Genomic DNA, 22,268 nt, shown 5'->3' with positions numbered 1-22,268 from the left:
GGACCCCATAGAGCCCCATAGAGACCCCATAGAGACCCATAGGGACCCCATAGAGACCCATAGGGACACCATAGAGACCCCATAGAGACCCATAGGGACCCATAGGGACCCCATAGAGACCCATAGGGACCCATAGGGACCTCATAGGGACCCATAGAGACCCCATAGAGACCCATAGAGACCCATAGAGACCCATAGGGACCCCATAGGGACCCATAGGGACCCATAGAGACCCCATAGAGACCCATAGAGACCCATAGAGACACCATAGGGACCCATAGAGACCCCATAGAGACCCATAGGGACCCATAGGAACCCAGAGAGACCCATAGGGAATCATAGAGACCCCAAAGGGACCCATAGGGACCCATAGAGACCCGATAGAGACACCATAGGGACCCATAGAGACCCATAGGGACCCATAGAGACCCATAGAGACACCATAGGGACCCATAGAGACCCCATAGAGACCCATAGGGACCCCATAGAGACCCATAGAGACCCCATACAGACCCATAGGGACCCCATAGAGACCCCATAGAGACACCATAGGGACCCATAGGGACCCATAGAGAACCATAGAGACCCCATAGAGACCCCATAGAGACACCATAGGGACCCATAAGGACCCATAGAGACCCCATAGAGACCCCATAGAGACCCCATAGAGACCCATAGAGACCCCATAGAGACCCATAGGGACCCACAGAGACCCATAGGGACCCCATAGAGACGCCATAGAGACCCATAGAGACCCCATAGAGACCCATAGAGACCCATAGGGACCCATAGAGCCCCATAGAGACACCATAGGGACCCCATAGAGAACCATAGAGACCCCATAGAGACCCATAGGGACCCATAGAGACCCATAGAGACCCATAGGGACCCCATAGGGACCCATAGAGACCCCATAGAGACACCATAGGGACCCATAGAGACCCATAGGGACCCCATAGGGACCCATAGAGACCCATAGAGACCCCATAGAGACCCATAGGGACCCATAGAGACCCATAGAGACCCGATAGAGACACCATAGGGACCCATAGAGACCCATAGACACACAATAGGGACCCATAGAGACCCCATAGAGACCCATAGAGACCCATAGAGACACCATAGAGACCCCATAGAGACCCATAGAGACACCATAGAGACCCATAGAGACCCCATACAGACCCATAGGGACCCCATAGAGACCCCATAGAGACACCATAGGGACCCATAGGGACCCATAGAGAACCATAGAGACACCATAGAGACCCATAGAGACACCATAGGGACCCATAAGGACCCATAGAGACCCCATAGAGACCCCATAGAGACCCATAGAGACCCCATAGAGACCCATAGGGACCCACAGAGACCCATAGGGACCCCATAGAGACGCCATAGAGACCCATAGAGACCCCATAGAGACCCATAGAGACCCATAGGGACCCATAGAGCCCCATAGAGACCCCATAGGGACCCATAGGGACCCATAGAGACCCCATAGAGACCCATAGGGACCCATAGAGACCCATAGGGACCCCATAGGGACCCAGAGGGACCCATAGAGACCCCATAGAGACCCATAGGGACATATAGAGACCCATAGAGACACCATAGGGACCCATAGAGACCCATAGAGACCCATAGAGACCCCATAGGGACCCATAGGGACCCATAGAGACCCCATAGAAACCCATAGAGACCCCATAGAGACCCATAGAGACCCATAGAGACCCCATAGGGACCCATAGGGACCCATAGAGACCCCATAGAGACCCATAGGGACCCATAGAGACCGATAGGGACCCCATAGGGACCCATAGGGACCCATAGAGACCCCATAGAGACCCATAGGGACACATAGAGACCCATAGAGACACCATAGGGACCCATAGAGACCCATAGAGACCCATAGAGACCCCATAGGGACCCATAGGGACCCATAGAGACCCCATAGAGACCCATAGAGACCCCATAGGGACCCATAGGGACCCATAGAGACCCCGTAGAGACCCATAGAGACCCCATAGAGACCCCATAGAGACCCATAGAGACCCCATAGAGACCCCATAGAGACCCCATAGAGACCCCATAGAGACCCATAGAGACCTCATAGAGCCCCATAGAGCCCCATAGACCCCACTCACCCTCCATTGCCTCCTTTGGGCTGCCCCCATTCTCTGCCTCCCTGTAACTGCTGGGCGGGGGGAGAAAGGGGGGGGTCAAAGAAGAAACCCCCCCCCCCGGACCCCAAAATCCCCCTTTTTTACCCCAAAATCCCCCCAGACTCACTCGAGCGGGGTGGGGGTGGGGCCCCCCCCCCTCCCCCCTTTCCCACGGTGGGTGCCGGGGAGGGGGAGGGCTCCGGCGGTCTCATTGATGAGGTCACACCAGCTGGGGGGGGGCAGAGGGTGAGACCCCCCCCCATAGGAGACAATGGAACAGCCCAACCCCCCCATAGGAGACAATGGAAAAGCCCAACCCCCCCATAGGAGACAATGGAAAAGCCCAACCCCCCCATAGGAGACAATGGAAAAGCCCAACCCCCCCATAGGAGACAATGGAACAGCCCAACCCCCCCATAGGAGACAATGGAAAAGCCCAACCCCCCCATAGGAGACAATGGAAAAGCCCAACCCCCCCATAGGAGACAATGGAACAGCCCAACCCCCCCCATAGGAGACAATGGAACAGCCCAACCCCCCCATAGGAGACAATGGAACAGCCCAACCCCCCCATAGGAGACAATGGAAAAGCCCAACCCCCCCATAGGAGACAATGGAACAGCCCAACCCCCCCCATAGGAGACAATGGAACAGCCAAACCCCCCATAGGAGACAATGGAACAGCCCAAACCCCCCATAGGAGACAATGGAACAGCCCAACCCCCCCATAGGAGACAATGGAAAAGCCCAACCCCCCCATAGGAGACAATGGAACAGCCCAACCCCCCCATAGGAGACAATGGAACAGCCCAACCCCCCCATAGGAGACAATGGAAAAGCCCAACCCCCCCATAGGAGACAATGGAACAGCCCAAACCCCCCATAGGAGACAATGGAACAGCCCAACCCCCCCATAGGAGACAATGGAAAAGCCCAACCCCCCCATAGGAGACAATGGAACAGCCCAACCCCCCCATAGGAGACAATGGAACAGCCCAGCCCCCCATAGGAGAAAATGGAACAGCCCAACCCCCCCCATAGGACACAATGGACCCTTCATAGACCACAATGGACCAGCCCAAACCCCCCCATAAACCACAATGGACCAGCCCAAACCCCCTCATAGGACACAATGGACCCCCCATAAACCACAATGGACCAGCCCAAACCCCCCCATAGACCACAATGGACCAGCCCAAACCCACTCATAGGACACAATGGACCCCCCATAGACCACAATGGACCAGCCCAAACCCCCCCATAGACCACAATGGACCAGCCCAAACCCACTCATAGGACACAATGGACCCCCCATAAACCACAATGGACCAGCCCAAACCCACTCATAGGACACAATGGACCCCCCATAGACCACAATGGACCAGCCCAAACCCACTCATAGGACACAATGGACCCCCCATAAACCACAATGGACCAGCCCAAACCCCCCATAGACCACAATGGACCAGCCCAAACCCCCCCATAGACCACAATGGACCAGCCCAAACCCCCCCATAGACTGCAATGGAGCCCCCCGGCCCCCCCCCAGCCCCACTTCTTCCTCTCGGCCACCGTCTGTGCCCCCAGCTCGTAGATCTGAGCCCCATTGTCCCAGCTGATGATGACGTAAAACGCCTTGGGGTCTGGGGGGGCAAAATCACCCTTTTTACCCCAAAATCGCCCCTTTTGACCCCCAAATCATCCCTTTGGACCCCCAAATAACCCTTTTTCCCCCCCAAATAACCGATTTTCACCCCGAAACCACCACTTTTACCCCAAAATCACCATTTTTTACCCCAAAATCACCCACTTTTACACCAAAATCACCCACTTTTACCCCAAAATCACCATTTTTACCCCAAAATCACCCACTTTTACCCCAAAATCTCCCACTTTTACCCCCAAATCACTATTTTTTACCCCAAAATCACCTTTTTTTACCCCAAAATCACCCACATTTACCCCAAATCACCATTTTTTACCCCAAAATCACCCACTTTTACCCCAAAATCACCATTTTTTACCCCAAAATCACCCACTTTTACCCCAAAATCACCCACTTTTACCCCAAAATCACCATTTTTTACCCCAAAATCACCCACTTTTACCCCAAAATCACCATTTTTTACCCCCAAATCACCCACTTTTACCCCAAAATCACCATTTTTTACCCCAAAATCACCCACTTTTACCCCAAAATCTCCCACTTTTACCCCCAAATCACTATTTTTACCCCCAAATCACCATTTTTTACCCCAAAATCACCTTTTACCCCCAAATCACCCACATTTACCCCCAAATCACCATTTTTTATCCCAAAATCACCCACTTTTACCCCAAAATCACCCACTTTTACCCCAAAATCACCATTTTTTACCCCAAAATCACCCACTTTTACACCAAAATCACCATTTTTTACCCCCAAATCACCCACTTTTACCCCAAAACCACCATTTTTTACCCCAAAATCACCCACTTTTACCCCCAAATCACCATTTTTTACCCCAAAATCACCCACTTTTACCCCAAAATCTCCCACTTTTACCCCCAAATCACTATTTTTTACCCCAAAATCACCTTTTTTTACCCCAAAATCACCCACATTTACCCCCAAATCCCCATTTTTTAACCCCAAATCACCCACTTTTACACCAAAATCACCATTTTTTACCCCAAAATCACAATTTTTTACCCCAAAATCACCCACTTTTACCCCAAAAACACCATTTTTTACCCCAAAATCACCCACTTTTACCCCAAAATCACCATTTTTTACCCCAAAATCACCCACTTTTACCCCAAAAACACCATTTTTTACCCCAAAATCACCCACTTTTACCCCCAAAGCACCATTTTTTACCCCCAAATCACCCACTTTTACCCCAAAATCACAATTTTTTACCCCCAAATCACCTACTTTTACCCCCAAATCACCATTTTTTACCCCAAAATCACCATTTTTTACCCCAAAATCACCCACTTTTACCCCAAAATCACCATTTTTTACCCCAAAATCACCCACTTTTACCCCAAAATCACCATTTTTTACCCCCAAATCACCTACTTTTACCCCAAAATCACCATTTTTTACCCCAAAATCACCATTTTTTACCCCAAAATCACCCACTTTTACCCCAAAATCACCATTTTTTACCCCAAAATCACCCACTTTTACCCCAAAATCACCATTTTTTACCCCAAAATCACCCACTTTTACCCCAAAATCACCATTTTTTACCCCAAAATCACCCACTTTTACACCAAAATCACCATTTTTTACCCTCAAATCACCCACTTTTACCCCAAAATCCCCATTTTTTGCCCCAAAAATCACCATTTTTTACCCCAAAATCACCCACGTTTACCCCAAAATCACCATTTTCTACCCCAAAATCCCCATTTTTTACCCCAAAATCACCCACGTTTACCCCAAAATCACCCACTTTTACCCCAAAATCACCATTTTTTACCCCCAAATCACCCACTTTTACCCCAAAATCCCCATTTTTTACCCCAAAATCACCCACGTTTACCCCAAACCCCCCCCTTTCCACCCCACCCCGTCCCCGCTCGCCCCTATTGGCCCCGCCGCAGCCGCTGCTTTACCGCCCCCTACCGGTGGCCACGAGCCGCGTCATGGCCGCGCGCAGCCGGATCACGGGGCTCAGGAGCCGCTTCCCGTCGGGGGCCGGCGCCAGGCTCCGGCTGTGGCAGCGCAGGAGGAAGCGCTCGTCCTGGCGCTGGAGCAGCACCAGGAGGTCATCGAGCAGCAGCACCTGCACCTCTGGGCGGGGACGGGGCAGGAAATGGGTAAAAACACCCCGGAAATGGGTAAAAACACCCCGGAAATGGGTAAAAACACCCCGGAAATGGGTAAAAACACCCCAAAAATGGGTAAAAACACCCCGGAAATGGGCGAAAACACCCCGGAAATGGGTAAAAACACCCCAAAAATGGGCGAAAACACCCCGGAAATGGGTAAAAACACCCCAAAAATGGGTAAAAACACCTCGGAAATGGGTAAAAACACCCCGGAAATGGGTAAAAACAACCCAAAAATGGGCGAAAACACCCCGGAAATGGGTAAAAACACCTCGGAAATGGGTAAAAACACCCCGGAAATGGGTAAAAACAACCCAAAAATGGGCGAAAACACCCCGGAAATGGGTAAAAACACCCCAAAAATGGGCGAAAACACCCCGGAAATGGGTAAAAACACCCCGGAAATGGGCGAAAACACCTCGGAAATGGGTAAAAACACCCCAAAAATGGGCGAAAACACCCCAAAAACGGGTAAAAACACCCCCAAAACCGGCGAAAACACCCCGGAAATGGGTAAAAACACCTCGGAAATGGGTAAAAACACCCCAAAAATGGCGAAAACACCCCGGAAATGGGCGAAAACACTCCAAAAATGGGCGAAAACACCCCGGAAATGGGCGAAAACACTCCAAAAATGGGCGAAAACACCCCGGAAATGGGTAAAAACACCTCGGAAATGGGTAAAAACACCCCAAAAATGGCGAAAACACCCCGGAAATGGGTAAAAACACCCCCAAAATGGGCGAAAACACCCCAAAAATGGGCGAAAACACCCCAAAAATGGGTAAAAACACCCCCAAAAACGGCGAAAACACCCCGGAAATGGGTTAAAACACCCCAAAAATGGGTGAAAACACCCCGGAAATGGGCGAAAACACCCCAAAAATGGGCGAAAACACCGCGGAAATGGGTAAAAACACCTCGGAAATGGGCGAAAACACCCCGGAAATGGGTAAAAACACCCCAAAAATGGGCGAAAACACCCCGGAAATGGGTAAAAACACCCCGGAAATGGGTAAAAACACCTCGGAAATGGGTAAAAACACCTCGGAAATGGGCGAAAACACCCCGGAAATGGGTAAAAACACCCCAAAAATGGGCGAAAACACCCCGGAAATGGGTAAAAACACCCCGGAAATGGGTAAAAACACCTCGGAAATGGGTAAAAACACCCGGAAATGGGTAAAAACACCCCGGAAATGGGTAAAAACACCCCAAAAATGGGCGAAAACACCCCGGAAATGGGTAAAAACACCTCGGAAATGGGTAAAAACACCCCAAAAATGGGCGAAAACACCCCAAAAATGGGTAAAAACACCCCCAAAAACGGCGAAAACACCCCGGAAATGGGTTAAAACACCCCGGAAATGGGCGAAAACACCGCGGAAATGGGTAAAAACACCCCGGAAATGGGCGAAAACACCGCGGAAATGGGTAAAAACACCTCGGAAATGGGCGGAAACACCCCGGAAATGGGCGGAAACACACCAGAAATAGGCGGAAACACCCCAAAACTGACCCAGAAACGCCCCCAAACCCCCCCAAAAGTGCCCCAAAATGCCCCAACCCCCCCCAAATGACCCAAACCACCCTGACAATGACCCAGAAACAGCCTCACAACACCCCTAAACCACCCAAAAACCGCCCCCCAAACGCCCCTAAACCCCCCCAAAACGCCCCTAAAACCCCCCAAAATGCCCCAAACCCCCCAAAATGCCCCAAACCCCCCCAAAACCCCCCCTTACCCACGGCCTTGTCCCTGCTCAGGCGCCAGCTCAGGGGCCCCTCGTGCACCAGGTTCCGCTTGGTGAGGTCGGTGCCCTGGGGGGGGCTCACGTTGGGGGGGTTTGGGGGGCGTTTGGGGGGCGTTTGGGGGCGTTTGGGGGCGTTTGGGGGCGTTTGGGGGCATTTGGGGGCGTTTGGGGGCGTTCGGGGGGCGTTTGGGGGCGTTTGGGGGCGTTTGGGGGGGTTTGGGGTTGTTTGGGGGGCATTTGGGGGCGTTTGGGGGGGTTTGGGGGGCGTTTGGGGGCGTTTGGGGGGCGTTTGGGGGGCGTTTGGGGGCATTTGGGGGGCGTTTGGGGGGCATTTGGGGGCGTTTGGGGGCGTTTGGCGGGCGTTTGGGGGCGTTTGGGGGGCGTTTGGGGGGCATTTTGGGGGCATTTGGGGGGCGTTTGGCGGCGTTTGGGGGGGTTTGGGGGGCGTTTGGGGGGGCGTTTGGGGGCATTTGGGGGGCGTTTGGGGGGCGTTTGGGGGCGTTTGGGGGGCGTTTGGGGGCATTTGGGGGGCGTTTGGGGGGCGTTTGGGGGCGTTTGGGGGCGTTTGGGGGGGTTTGGGGGGCGTTTGGGGGGCGTTTGGGGGGCGTTTGGGGTGGGTTTGGGAGGCGTTTGGGGGGCGTTTGGGGGGCGTTTGGGGGGCGTTTGGCGGCATTTGGGGGGCGTTTGGCGGCGTTTGGGGGGGTTTGGGGGGCGTTTGGGGGGCGTTTGGGGGGGTTTGGGGGGCGTTTGGGGGGCGTTTGGGGGGGTTTGGGGAGCGTTTGGGGGCGTTTGGGGGGGTTTGGGGAGCGTTTGGGGGGCGTTTGGGGGGGTTTGGGGGGCGTTTGGGGGGCGTTTGGGGGGGTTTGGGGGGCGTTTGGGGGCGTTTGGGGGGGTTTGGGGAGCGTTTGGGGGGCGTTTGGGGGGCGTTTGGGCTGGTTTGGGGGCGTTTGGGGGCGTTCGGGGGGCGTTTGGGGGGCGTTTGGGGGGCGTTTGGGGGGCGTTTGGGGGGCGTTTGGCGGCGTTTGGGGGGCGTTTGGGGGGTGTTTGGGGGGGTTTGGGGGAGTTTGGGTGGGTTTGGGCTGGTTTGGGCTGGGTTTGGGCTGGTTTGGGCTGGTTTGGGCTGGTTTGGGGTGATTTTGGGCTGGTTTGGGCTGGTTTGGGCTGGTTTGGGCTGGTTTGGGCTGTTCTTACCTTGAACTCGCTCAGCAATGGGTCCGAGCTCTGCTTGAGGCCGGAGAGATCGAGGCGGCGCTGGTAATCCTTGAGCTTCTGATGGGGCAATGGGATGGGATTGGGATGGATTGGGATGGATGGGATGGATAGGGATGGATGGGGATGGATGGGATGGATGGGGATGGATGGGGATGGATGGGATGGATGGGATGGATGGGATGGATGGGATGGATGGGGATGGATGGGGATGGATGGGATGGGATGGATGGGGATGGATGGGGATGGATGGGGATGGATGGGATGGATGGGGATGGATGGGATGGATGGGGATGGATGGGATGGATGGGGATGGATGGGGATGGATGGGGATGGATGGGATGGATGGGGATGGATGGGATGGATGGGATGGGATTGGGATGGATTGGGATGGATTGGGATGGATGGGGATGGATGGGATGGATGGGATGGATGGGATGGATTGGGATGGATGGGATGGATGGGGATGGATGGGATGGATGGGGATGGATGGGGATGGATGGGGATGGATGGGATGGATGGGGATGGATGGGATGGGATTGGGATGGATTGGGATGGATGGGATGGATGGGGATGGATGGGGATGGATTGGGATGGATGGGGATGGATGGGATGGGATTGGGATGGATTGGGATGGATGGGATGGATGGGGATGGATGGGATGGATGGGATGGATGGGATGGATGGGGATGGATGGGATGGATGGGATGGATGGGGATGGATGGGGATGGATGGGGATGGATTGGGATGGATGGGGATGGATGGGATGGATGGGGATGGATGGGATGGATGGGATGGATGGGATGGATGGGGATGGATGGGGATGGATGGGGATGGATTGGGATGGATGGGGATGGATGGGATGGATGGGATGGATGGGATGGATGGGGATGGATGGGGATGGATGGGGATGGATGGGGATGGATTGGGATGGATGGGGATGGATGGGATGGATGGGATGGATGGGGATGGATGGGGATGGATTGGGATGGATGGGGATGGATGGGATGGATAGGGATGGATGGGGATGGATGGGGATGGATTGGGATGGATGGGGATGGATGGGATGGATGGGGATGGATGGGATGGATGGGGATGGATGGGGATGGATGGGGATGGATGGGATGGATGGGGATGGATGGGGATGGATGGGGATGGATGGGGATGGATTGGGATGGATGGGGATGGATGGGATGGATGGGATGGATGGGGATGGATGGGGATGGATTGGGATGGATGGGGATGGATGGGATGGATAGGGATGGATGGGGATGGATGGGGATGGATTGGGATGGATGGGGATGGATGGGATGGATGGGGATGGATGGGATGGATGGGGATGGATGGGGATGGATGGGGATGGATGGGATGGATGGGGATGGATGGGGATGGATGGGGATGGATGGGGATGGATTGGGATGGATTGGGATGGATGGGGATGGATGGGATGGATGGGGATGGATTGGGATGGATGGGATGGATGGGGATGGATGGGGATGGATTGGGATGGATGGGGATGGATTAGGATGGATGGGATGGATGGGGATGGATGGGGATGGATGGGGATGGATGGGGGATGGATGGGATGGATGGGGATGGATGAGGATGGATTGGGATGGATTGGGATGGATTGGGATGGATGGGGATGGATTGGGATGGATTGGGATGGATTGGGATGGATGGGGATGGATGGGATGGATTGGGATGGATGGGGATGGATGGCATGGATGGGGATGGATGGGGATGGATTGAGATGGATGGGATGGATGGGGATGGATGGGATGGATGGGGATGGATGGGGATGGATGGGGATGGATGGGATGGATTGGGATGGATTGGGATGGATGGGGATGGATGGGGATGGATGGGATGGATTGGGATGGATGGGGATGGATGGGATGGATGGGATGGATGGGGATGGATGGGGATGGATGGGATGGATGGGGATGGATTGGGATGGATTGGGATGGGATTGGGATGGGATTGGGATGGATGGGGATGGATGGGGATGGATGGGATGGATGGGGATGGATGGGGATGGATGGGGATGGATGGGGATGGATTGGGATGGATTGGGAATGGATGGGGATGGATGGGGATGGATTGGGATGGATTGGGATGGATTGGGATGGATTGGGATGGATGGGGATGGATGGGGATGGATTGGGATGGATGGGGATGGATGGGGATGGATGGGATGGATTGGGATGGATTGGGATGGATTGGGATGGACAGGGATGCACTGGGGTGCACTGGGATGCACTGGCAGTATACTGGGGGTAACAGGGAGCACTAGGGATGCACTGGACCCATACTGGGATGCACTGGGGGTCACTACAGGGATACTGAGGCCCACAAGGGATGCACTAGGAAGGTGCTAGGAAATAAAGGGGGACATTAGGGATGCACTGGGCCCATACTGGTCCATACTGGTCCATACTGGTCCATACCATGAAGTTCTCCATGTCCCGCACCTCCCGGTTCACGTGGTCGAGGATGCGGCGGCAGCACTCGGCCGCCTGCTCCACGCGGGCCCGATCCTGGGGCTCCTCTGGGGGGCAATGGGGGCAATGGGGGCAATGGGGGAATGGGGGCAATGGGGGCAATGGGGGGCAATGGGGCAATGGGGGGCAATGGGGGCAATGGGGGGTAATGGGGTAATGGGGGCAATGGGGGCAATGGGGGTAATGGGGGGCAATGGGAGGCAATGGGGGCAATGGGGGCAATGGGAGCAATGGGGGCAATGGGGGCAATGGGGGTAATGGGGTCAATGGGGGCAATGGGGAGCAATGGGGGCAATGGGGGCAATGGGGGGCAATGGGGAGCAATGGGGGCAATGGGGGAATGGGAGCAATGGGGGCAATGGGGGTAATGGGGGCAATGGGGGCAATGGGGGCAATGGGAGCAATGGGGGCAATGGGGGCAATGGGGGTAATGGGGTCAATGGGGGCAATGGGGAGCAATGGGGGCAATGGGGGCAATGGGGGGCAATGGGGAGCAATGGGGGCAATGGGGGGAATGGGAGCAATGGGGGCAATGGGGGTAATGGGGGCAATGGGGGCAATGGGGGCAATGGGAGCAATGGGGGCAATGGGGGGAATGGGGGAATGGGGGCAATGGGGGGAATGGGAGCAATGGGGGCAATGGGGGGAATGGGAGCAATGGGGGCAATGGGGGGAATGGGGGTCAATGGGGGGCAATGGGGGGCAATGGGGGGCAATGGGGTTGCAGAGGGGGGTTTGGGCTGCTTTTGGGCTGAATAGGGGCCGGTTTGGGTCAGTCGGGGCTGGATCTCAGCGGTACAAGCACCGATGCTCTGCAGGAGCAGGGGATTGGGGGGGGGGGGGGGGTGCGGTTTGAGGCTCCGTTTCGGGTTGAATTCTGCCCGGTTTGGGTCATTTTGGGGGGCCGGATGTCAGCGGTGGGGCTGGGGGCTTCGGTTTGGGGGCCGAATGGGGGCCGGTTTGGGTCAGTCGGGGCTGGATCGCACCGGTACAAGCACTGATGCTCTGCAGGAGCAGCGGGTACTTGGTCAGCCGCTGCATCTCGCTGGGGATGATGTCCCGGAGCTGCAGGCGCCGGCAGCGGGGATGGCTCTCGGCCTCCTGCAAAAGGGGGGCAGATTCGGGTGAATTGGGGCCGGTTGGGGGTCATTTCGGGTGAATTTGGGTCATTTTGGGTCATTTTGGGTCATTTTGGGGGATTTTGGGTTATTTTGGGGTGATTTGGGGGGGGGGGTTTGGGGGTTTTGGGGGGATTTTGGTACCCGGATGATGGGGCTGAAGCGCGCATCCCTGGGATGCTTTGGGGGTCCCAGGCTGGGTTTGGGGTTGGGTTTGGGCCATTTTGGGTCGTTTTGGGCCATTTTGGGTCATTTTTGGGTGATTTGGGTCATTTTGGGTGATTTTGGGTTATTTTGGGTGATTTGGGGGGGATTTTGGGTGTTTGGGGGGGATTTTGGTACCCGGATGATGGGGCTGAAGCGCGCATCCCTGGGATGCTTTGGGGGACCCAGGCTGGGTTTGGGGTTGGGTTTGGGGCCATTTTGGGTCATTTTTGGGTGATTTGGGGTCATTTTGGGTGATTTTGGGTTATTTTGGGTGATTTGGGGGGGATTTTGGGTGGTTTGGGGGGATTTTGGTACCCGGATGATGGGGCTGAAGCGCGCATCCCTGGGATGCTTTGGGGGACCCAGGCTGGGTTTGGGGCTGGGTTTGGGCCATTTTGGGTCGTTTTGGGCCATTTTGGGTCATTTTTGGGTGATTTGGGGTCATTTTGGGTCATTTTGGGTGATTTTGGGTTATTTTGGGGGATTTGGGGGGGGGGGTTTGGGGTTTTGGGGGGATTTTGGTACCCGGATGATGGGGCTGAAGCGCGCATCCCTGGGATGCTTTGGGGGACCCAGGCTGGGTTTGGGGTTGGGTTTGGGCCATTTTGGGTCGTTTTGGGCCATTTTGGGTCATTTTTGGGTGATTTGGGGTCATTTTGGGTTATTTTGGGTGATTTTGGGTCATTTTGGGGGATTTGGGGGGATTTTGGGTGGTTTTGGGGGATTTTGGTACCCGGATGATGGGGCTGAAGCGCGCATCCCTGGGATGCTTTGGGCGTCCCAGGCTGGGTTTGGGGCTGTTTTGGGTCATTTTTGGGCCATTTTGGGTCATTTTTGGGTGATTTGGGGTCATTTTGGTGTATTTTGGGTTATTTTGGGTGGTTATTTTGGGTGATTTGGGGGGGATTTTGGGTGGTTTTGGGGGGATTTTGGTACCCGGATGATGGGGCTGAAGCGCGCATCCCTGGGATGCTTTGGGGGACCCAGGCTGGGTTTGGGGCTGGGTTTGGGCCATTTTGGGTCGTTTTGGGCCATTTTGGGTCATTTTTGGGTGATTTGGGGTCATTTTGGGTCATTTTGGGTGATTTTGGGTTATTTTGGGGGATTTGGGGGGGATTTTGGGTGGTTTTGGGGGGATTTTGGTACCCGGATGATGGGGCTGAAGCGCGCATCCCTGGGATGCTTTGGGGGTCCCAGGCTGGGTTTGGGGCTGGTTTGGGCCATTTTGGGTCATTTTTGGGTGATTTGGGGTCATTTTGGTGTATTTTGGGTGATTTTGGGTGATTTTGGGTTTATTTTGGGTGATTTGGGGTCATTTTGGTGTATTTTGGGTCATTTTGGGTGATTTTGGGTTATTTTGGGTGATTTGGGGGGGGGTTTGGGGGTTTTGGGGGGATTTTGGCACCCGGATGATGGGGCTGAAGCGCGCATCCCTGGGATGCTTTGGGGGACCCAGGCTGGGTTTGGGGTTGGGTTTGGGCCATTTTGGGTCATTTTTGGGTGATTTGGGGTCATTTTGGGGGGATTTTGGGTTATTTTGGGTCATTTTGGGTTATTTTGGGGTGATTTGGGGGGATTTTGGGTGTTTTGGGGGGATTCTGGTACCCGGATGATGGGGCTGAAGCGCGCATCCCTGGGATGCTTTGGGGGTCCCAGGCTGGGTTTGGGGTTGGGTTTGGGCCATTTTGGGTCGTTCTGGGCCATTTTGGGTCATTTTTGGGTGATTTGGGGTCATTTTGGGTCATTTTGGGTCATTTTTGGGTGATTTTGGGTTATTTTGGGTGATTTGGGGTCATTTTGGGGGATTTTGGGTGGTTTTGGGGGGATTTTGGTACCCGGATGATGGGGCTGAAGCGCGCATCCCTGGGATGCTTTGGGGGACCCAGGCTGGGTTTGGGGTTGGGTTTGGGCCATTTTGGGTCATTTTTGGGTGATTTGGGGTCATTTTGGGGGGATTTTGGGTCATTTTGGGGGGATTTTGGGTTATTTTGGGTGATTTTGGGTTATTTTGGGGGATTTGGGGGGGATTTTGGGTGGTTTGGGGGGATTCTGGTACCCGGATGATGGGGCTGAAGCGCGCATCCCTGGGATGCTTTGAGCGTCCCAGGCTGGGTTTGGGGCTGGTTTGGGCCATTTTGGGTCATTTTTGAGTGATTTGGGGTCATTTTGGGTTATTTTGGGTGATTTTGGGTCATTTTGGGGGATTTGGGGGGGATTTTGGGTGGTTTTGGGGGGATTCTGGTACCTGGATGATGGGGCTGAAACGCGCATCCCTGGGATGCTTTGGGGGACCCAGGCTGGGTTTGGGGCTGGTTTGGGCCATTTTGGGTCCTTTTTGGTGTATTTTGGGCCTTTTTGGGGTGATTTTTGGGGAGATTTTGGACGATATTTTGGCCATTTTGGGCCATTTTGGGGTGATTTTTGGGGAGATTTTGGACGATTTTGGCCATTTTGGGCGGTTTTGGGGTGATTGCGGTACCTACATGAGGTGGTTGAAGAGCGCATCCTTGCGCTGCTTTGGGGGTCAGGGGCTGTTTAGGGCTCTTTTGGGCCATTTGGGGTCATTTTTGGGCCGTTTGGGGTCATTTTTGGGCGGTTTGGGGGTGATTTGGGGCCGTTTTGGGGTGATTTTGGGGGTTTTGGGTACCTGGATGAGGTGGTTGAAGCGCGCGTCCTTGCGCTGCTTGGCCTTGAGCTGCTCGAGGGCAAAGGGCTGGCGGCTGCAGAACCGCGCCGAGATCTTCTGGAACCAGTGGCCCTCGGCGCCCTCGAACTGAGCACGGAACACGCTAAGCACACGCTAAGGACACGCTAAGGACATGTGACAACACAGCATGCGATAACCTGCTTAAAACATGCTTAGAACACGCGATAACCCGCTTAGGACAGGTGGCAACACGCTTGGAACATGTGACAACACCCTTGGGACACATCCCAACATGCTTGGAACATACGATAACCCACTTAGAACACGGGATAACACGTGATCACGTGCTTAGGACACATAGTAACGCACTTGGACCATGTGATAACACATGGTAACACACTTAGAACATGCGTACAACATGCTTAGGACATGCTTAGGAGACAACATAACGCACTTGGAACGTGTGATAACACTTGATAACACATGATAACATGCTTAGAACCGCGAGAACAGGCTTGAAACGTGTGAAACACGCTTAGAACAGATACAAAAGCATAGTAACATGCTTGGAACATGGGATAACACGCTTGGAATATGGGATAACATGCTTCGTGCACGTGACAGCACTTAGAACACGCGATAACATGCTTGGAACATGTTTAGGACACACTTAAGACATGCTTATGACACACTTAGGACACGTTTCAAACATGCTTAGAACACGGTAAGGACACACAACACTCTACTGACACAGAACACGCTAAGGACAGGCTTAGAACATGCTAAGAAGAAGCTAAGGACATTCTAAGAACACATTTAGGACACAGAACATGCTAAGGGCACACTAACGGAACCCTAAGGCCAGGCGAAGGACACGCTAAGCACACGCTAAGCACACGCTAAGCACACGCTAAGGGCGGGCTCTGACCCGCGCCAGCAGCAGGTCCCCGATGGCCCCGATGACGAAGCCGCTTTCCTCCTGCCGCCGCCTGAGGCTGCCCAGGAACAGAGCTGGGGGGGGCAATGGGTGAGCCCCATCCCCATCATCCTCATCTTCATCCCCATTGACCCCATCCCCATCATCCTCATCTTCATCCCCATTGACCCCATCCCCTTCATCCTCATCTTCATCCCCATTGACCCCATCCCCATCATCCTCATCTTCATCCCCATTGAGCCCATCCTCATCATCCTCATCTTCATCCCCATTGACCCCATCCCCTTCATCCCCATCCCCATCATCCTCATCTTCATCCCCATTGACCCCATCCCCTTCATCCCCATCCCCATCATCCTCATCTTCATCCCCATTGACCCCATCCCCTTCATCCCCATCCCCATCATCCTCATCTTCATCCTCATTGACCCCATCCCCTTCATCCCCATCCCCATCATCCTCATCTTCATCCCCATTGACCCCATCCCCTTCATCCTCATCTTCATCCCCATTGACCCCATCCCCTTCATCCCCATCCCCATCATCCTCATCTTCATCCCCATTGACCCCATCCCCTTCATCCCCATCCCCATCATCCTCATCTTCATCCCCATTGACCCCATCCCCTTCATCCCCATCCCCATCATCCTCATCTTCATCCTCATTGACCCCATCCCCTTCATCCCCATCCCCATCATCCTCATCTTCATCCCCATTGACCCCATCCCCATCATCCTCATCTTCATCCCCATTGACCCCATCCCCATCATCCTCATCTTCATCCCCATTGACCCCATCCCCTTCATCCCCATCCCCATCATCCTCATCTTCATCCCCATTGACCCCATCCCCTTCATCCCCATCCCCTTCATCCTCATCTTCATCCCCATTGACCCCATCCCCTTCATCCTCATCTTCATCCCCATTGACCCCATCCCCATCATCCTCATCTTCATCCCCATTGACCCCATCCCCTTCATCCCCATCCCCATCATCCTCATCTTCATCCCCATTGACCCCATCCCCTTCATCCCCATCCCCATCATCCTCATCTTCATCCCCATTGACCCCATCCCCATCATCCCCATCCCCTTCATCCTCATCTTCATCCCCATTGACCCCATCCCCTTCATCCCCATCCCCTTCATCCTCATCTTCATCCCCATTGACCCCATCCCCTTCATCCCCATCCCCTTCATCCTCATCTTCATCCCCATTGACCCCATCCCCATCATCCCCATCCCCTTCATCCTCATCTTCATCCCCATTGACCCCATCCCCTTCATCCCCATCCCCTTCATCCTCATCCCCATTGACCCCATCCTCATCCCCTTCATCCCCATCCCCTTCATCCTCATCTTCATCCCCATTGACCCCATCCCCATCATCCCCATCCCCTTCATCCTCATCTTCATCCCCATTGACCCCATCCCCTTCATCCCCATCCCCTTCATCCTCATCTTCATCCCCATTGACCCCATCCCCTTCATCCCCATCCCCTTCATCCTCATCTTCATCCCCATTGACCCCATCCCCTTCATCCCCATCATCTTCATCCCCATTGACCCCATCCCCTTCATCCCCATCCCCTTCATCCTCATCCCCATTGACCCCATCCTCATCCCCTTCATCCCCATCCCCTTCATCCTCATCTTCATCTCCATTGACCCCATCCCCTTCATCCCCATCCCCATCATCCTCATCTTCATCCCCATTGACCCCATCCCCTTCATCCTCATCTTCATCCCCATTGACCCCATCCCCATCATCCTCATCTTCATCCCCATTGACCCCATCCCCTTCATCCCCATCCCCATCATCCTCATCTTCATCCCCATTGACCCCATCCCCTTCATCCCCATCCCCATCATCCTCATCTTCATCCCCATTGACCCCATCCCCATCATCCCCATCCCCTTCATCCTCATCTTCATCCCCATTGACCCCATCCCCTTCATCCCCATCCCCTTCATCCTCATCTTCATCCCCATTGACCCCATCCCCTTCATCCCCATCCCCTTCATCCTCATCTTCATCCCCATTGACCCCATCCCCATCATCCCCATCCCCTTCATCCTCATCTTCATCCCCATTGACCCCATCCCCTTCATCCCCATCCCCTTCATCCTCATCCCCATTGACCCCATCCTCATCCCCTTCATCCCCATCCCCTTCATCCTCATCTTCATCCCCATTGACCCCATCCCCATCATCCCCATCCCCTTCATCCTCATCTTCATCCCCATTGACCCCATCCCCTTCATCCCCATCCCCTTCATCCTCATCTTCATCCCCATTGACCCCATCCCCTTCATCCCCATCCCCTTCATCCTCATCTTCATCCCCATTGACCCCATCCCCTTCATCCCCATCATCTTCATCCCCATTGACCCCATTCCCTTCATCCCCATCCCCTTCATCCTCATCCCCATTGACCCCATCCTCATCCCCTTCATCCCCATCCCCTTCATCCTCATCTTCATCCCCATTGACCCCATCCCCATCATCCCCATCCCCATCATCCTCATCTCCATTGACCCCATCCCCATCATCCCCATCCCCATCATCCCCATCTCCATTGACCCCATCCTCATCCCCTTCATCCCCATCCCCTTCATCCTCATCCCCATTGACCCCATCCTCATCCCCTTCATCCCCATCCCCTTCATCCTCATCTTCATCTCCATTGACCCCATCCCCTTCATCCCCATCCCCATCATCCTCATCTCCATTGACCCCATCCCCATCATCCCCATCCCCATCATCCTCATCCCCATTGACCCCATCCCCATCATCCCCATCCCCATCCCCATCATCCCCATCTCCATTGACCCCATCCTCATCCTCTTCATCCCCATCCCCATCATCCTCATCTTCATTCCCTTCATCCTCATCCCCATTGACCCCATCCTCATCCCCTTCATCCTCATCTCCATTGACCCCATCCCCATCCCCTTCATCCTCATCTTCATCCCCATCCCCTTCATCCCCATCCTCATCCTCTTCATCCCCATCCCCATCCCCTTCATCCCCATCCTCATCCTCTTCATCCCCACCTTCATCATCCTCAGCCCCATCAACCCCATCCCCTTCATCCCCATCCTCACCCCGGTCCCCATGCACTGGGGGTGCATTTGGGTGCATTTTGGCTGATTTTGGGTGTATTTCTGCTGATTTTGGGTGTGTTTTGGCTGATTTTGGCTGATTTTGAGTGATTTTGGGTGTATTTCTGCTGACTTTGGGTGTGTTTTGGTTGATTTTGGGTGTATTTTGGTTGATTTTGGCTGATTTTGAGTGATTTTGGGTGTGTTTTGGCTGATTTTGGGTGTATTTCTGCTGATTTTGGGTGTATTTTGGTTGATTTTGGGTGTATTTTGGCTGATTTTGGGGTGTTTTAGGCTGGTTTGGGTGTATTTCTGCTGATTTTGGGTGTGTTTTGGTTGATTTTGGGTGTATGTTGGTTGATTTTGGCTGATTTTGAGTGATTTTGGGTGTATTTCTGCTGATTTTGGGTGTATTTTGGTTGATTTTGGCTGATTTTGAGTGATTTTGGGTGTATTTCTGCTGATTTTGGGTGTATTTTGGTTGATTTTGGGTGTATTTTGGCTGATTTTGGGGTGTTTTAGGCTGGTTTGGGTGTATTTCGGGTGTATTTGGGGTGTTTCGGCTGGTTTGGGTGTATTTTGGCTGATTTTGGCTGGATTTGGGTCTATTTTGAGTGTTTAGATGTTCCCGTGTATTTTGGCCATTTTTGGGGCTATTTTGGCCATTTTTGGGGCCACTTTTGGCCATTTTTGGGCCGTTTTTGGGCTGGGTTTGGCCGGTTTGGGGCCAATTTTGGCCATTTTTGGGCCGTTTTTGGCTGTTTTGGGGCCATTTTTGGCAGGTTTTGGGCCGGTTTTGGCCATTTTTGGGCCGGTTTTGGGCCGGTTTTGGCCATTTTTGGGCCATTTTTGGCCGGTTTTGGCCATTTTTGGGCCATTTTTGGCCGGTTTTGGCCATTTTGGGGCCGTTTTTGGCCAGTTTTGGCCGGTTTTGGGCCGGTTTTGGCCGGTTTTGGGCTATTTTGGCCATTTTTGGGCCGTTTTTGGCCGTTTTGGGGCCGGTTTTGGCCGGTTTTGGGCTATTTTGGCCATTTTTGGGCCGTTTTTGGGCCGCTTTGGGGCCGGTTTTGGCCGGTTTTGGGCTATTTTGGCCATTTTTGGGCCGTTTTTGGCCGTTTTGGGGCCAGTTTTGGCCGGTTTGGGGCCGGTTTTGGCCATTTTTGGGCTATTTTGGCCATTTTTGGGCCATTTTTGGCCATTTTGGGGCCGGTTTTGGCCAGTTTTGGCCGGTTTTGGGCCGGTTTTGGCCATTTTTGGGCCATTTTTGGCCGGTTTTGGCCATTTTTGGGCCGGTTTTGGGCTATTTTGGCCATTTTGGGGCCGTTTTTGGCCAGTTTTGGCCGGTTTTGGGCCGGTTTTGGCCGGTTTTGGGCTATTTTGGCCATTTTTGGGCCGTTTTTGGCCGTTTTGGGGCCATTTTTGGCCGGTTTTGGCCAGTTTTGGCCGGTTTTGGGCCGGTTTTGGCCATTTTTGGGCCGTTTTTGGCCGGTTTTGGGGCCGTTTTTGGCCATTTTGGGGCCGTTTTTGGCCGGTTTTGGGGCCGTTTTGGGGCCGTTTTGGGCCGTTTTTGGGGCCGTTTTTGGGCCGTTTTTGGGGCCGTTTTGGGGCCGTTTTGGGGGTCTTTTGGGTCTCTCACCGTGCGCCTCCACCAGGTCCTCGAGGCTGGGGAAGATGTTGTGCAGGTCGGGGGGGGGGAAGAAGCCCCCCCGCAGCGTGGGGCCGTAGAAGAGCTCCAGCAGCACCCGCAGCACCCGCACGTGCGCCCGCTCCGTCTGCACCAGCTCTGCGGCCACACGGGGGCGCCATAGTGCCGGGCCCGGGGGGGGCTATGGGGGGTAATGGGGGGCTATGGGGGGGGTAATGGGGGGGTTAGGGGGGTAATGGGGGGGCTATGGGGGACTATGGGGGGTAATGGAGGGGTTAGGGGGGTAATGGGGGGCTATGAGGGGTATTGGGGGGGAATGGGGGGTGTATGGGGGGGGCTATGGGGGGGTAATGGGGGGGTTAGGGGGTGTATGGGGGGGCTATGGGGGGGTAATGGGGGGCTATGGGGGGGTAATGGGGGGGTTAGGGGGGTAATGGGGGGGCTATGGGGGACTATGGGGGGTAATGGAGGGGTTAGGGGGGTAATGGGGGGGCTGGGGGGGGCTATGGAGGGTAATGGAGGGGTTAGGGGGGTAATGAGGGGGCTATGGGGGGGGTATGGGGGGGGTAATGGGGGGGTTAGGGGGGTAATGGGGGGGCTATGGGGGGTTATGGGGGGCTATGAGGGGTATTGGGGGGGAATGGGGGGCAATGGGGGGTGTATGGGGGGGCTATGGGGGGTAATGAGGGGGAATGGGGGGTTAGGGGGTGTATGGGGGGGCTATGGGGGGGGTAATGGGGGGGTTAGGGGGTGTATGGGAGGGGCTATGGGGGGTTATGGGGGGGCTATGGGGGGTATTGGGGGGGTAATGGGGGGGAATGGGGGGTTAGGGGGTGTATGGGGGGCTATGGGGGGGCTATGGGGGGTTATGGGGGGGCTATGGGAGGTTATGGGGGGGCTATGGGGGGCTATGGGGGGTATTGGGGGGGGCTATGGGTGGGTCTATGGGGGGTCTATTAGGGGTAATGGGGGGGCTATGGGGGGCTATGGGGGGAATGGGGGGTTTAGGGGTGTATGGGGGGTTATGGGGGGGCTATGGGGGGTAATGGGGAGCTATGGGGAGGGTCCATAGGGGGTTATGGGGGCCACGGGGGGTAATGGGGGGCCATGGGGGGCTATGGGGGGCTATGGGGGGTCTATGGGGGTAATAGGAGGGCTA

At 54.7% G+C, this 22,268-nt stretch overlaps 1 protein-coding gene across 2 annotated transcripts in view; it reads right to left on the bottom strand.

Moving 5' to 3' along the window:
* The window catches only part of ARHGEF1 (Rho guanine nucleotide exchange factor 1), a 38,949-nt gene that overhangs the window by 5,674 nt on the left and 11,007 nt on the right, over positions 1 to 22,268 (bottom strand). For both annotated transcript variants that reach the window (XM_080639737.1, XM_080639738.1), the window contains exons 9-18: positions 21,101 to 21,247; positions 15,424 to 15,549; positions 12,438 to 12,552; positions 11,398 to 11,498; positions 8,930 to 9,007; positions 7,730 to 7,805; positions 5,779 to 5,946; positions 3,718 to 3,805; positions 2,290 to 2,391; positions 2,145 to 2,194 (exon numbers count right to left, since the gene is read on the bottom strand). In XM_080639737.1, the coding sequence (XP_080495863.1) occupies positions 2,145 to 2,194; positions 2,290 to 2,391; positions 3,718 to 3,805; positions 5,779 to 5,946; positions 7,730 to 7,805; positions 8,930 to 9,007; positions 11,398 to 11,498; positions 12,438 to 12,552; positions 15,424 to 15,549; positions 21,101 to 21,247 (1,051 nt within the window). The remainder of the gene's footprint in view (positions 1 to 2,144; positions 2,195 to 2,289; positions 2,392 to 3,717; positions 3,806 to 5,778; positions 5,947 to 7,729; positions 7,806 to 8,929; positions 9,008 to 11,397; positions 11,499 to 12,437; positions 12,553 to 15,423; positions 15,550 to 21,100; positions 21,248 to 22,268) is intronic.

The sequence above is a fragment of the Psittacula echo genome (genome assembly GCF_963264785.1).
Source record: "Psittacula echo genome assembly, contig: SCAFFOLD_152, whole genome shotgun sequence".
In the NCBI taxonomy this organism is placed as follows: domain Eukaryota; kingdom Metazoa; phylum Chordata; class Aves; order Psittaciformes; family Psittacidae; genus Psittacula; species Psittacula echo.
This window is presented reverse-complemented; position numbering and strand designations above follow the sequence as displayed.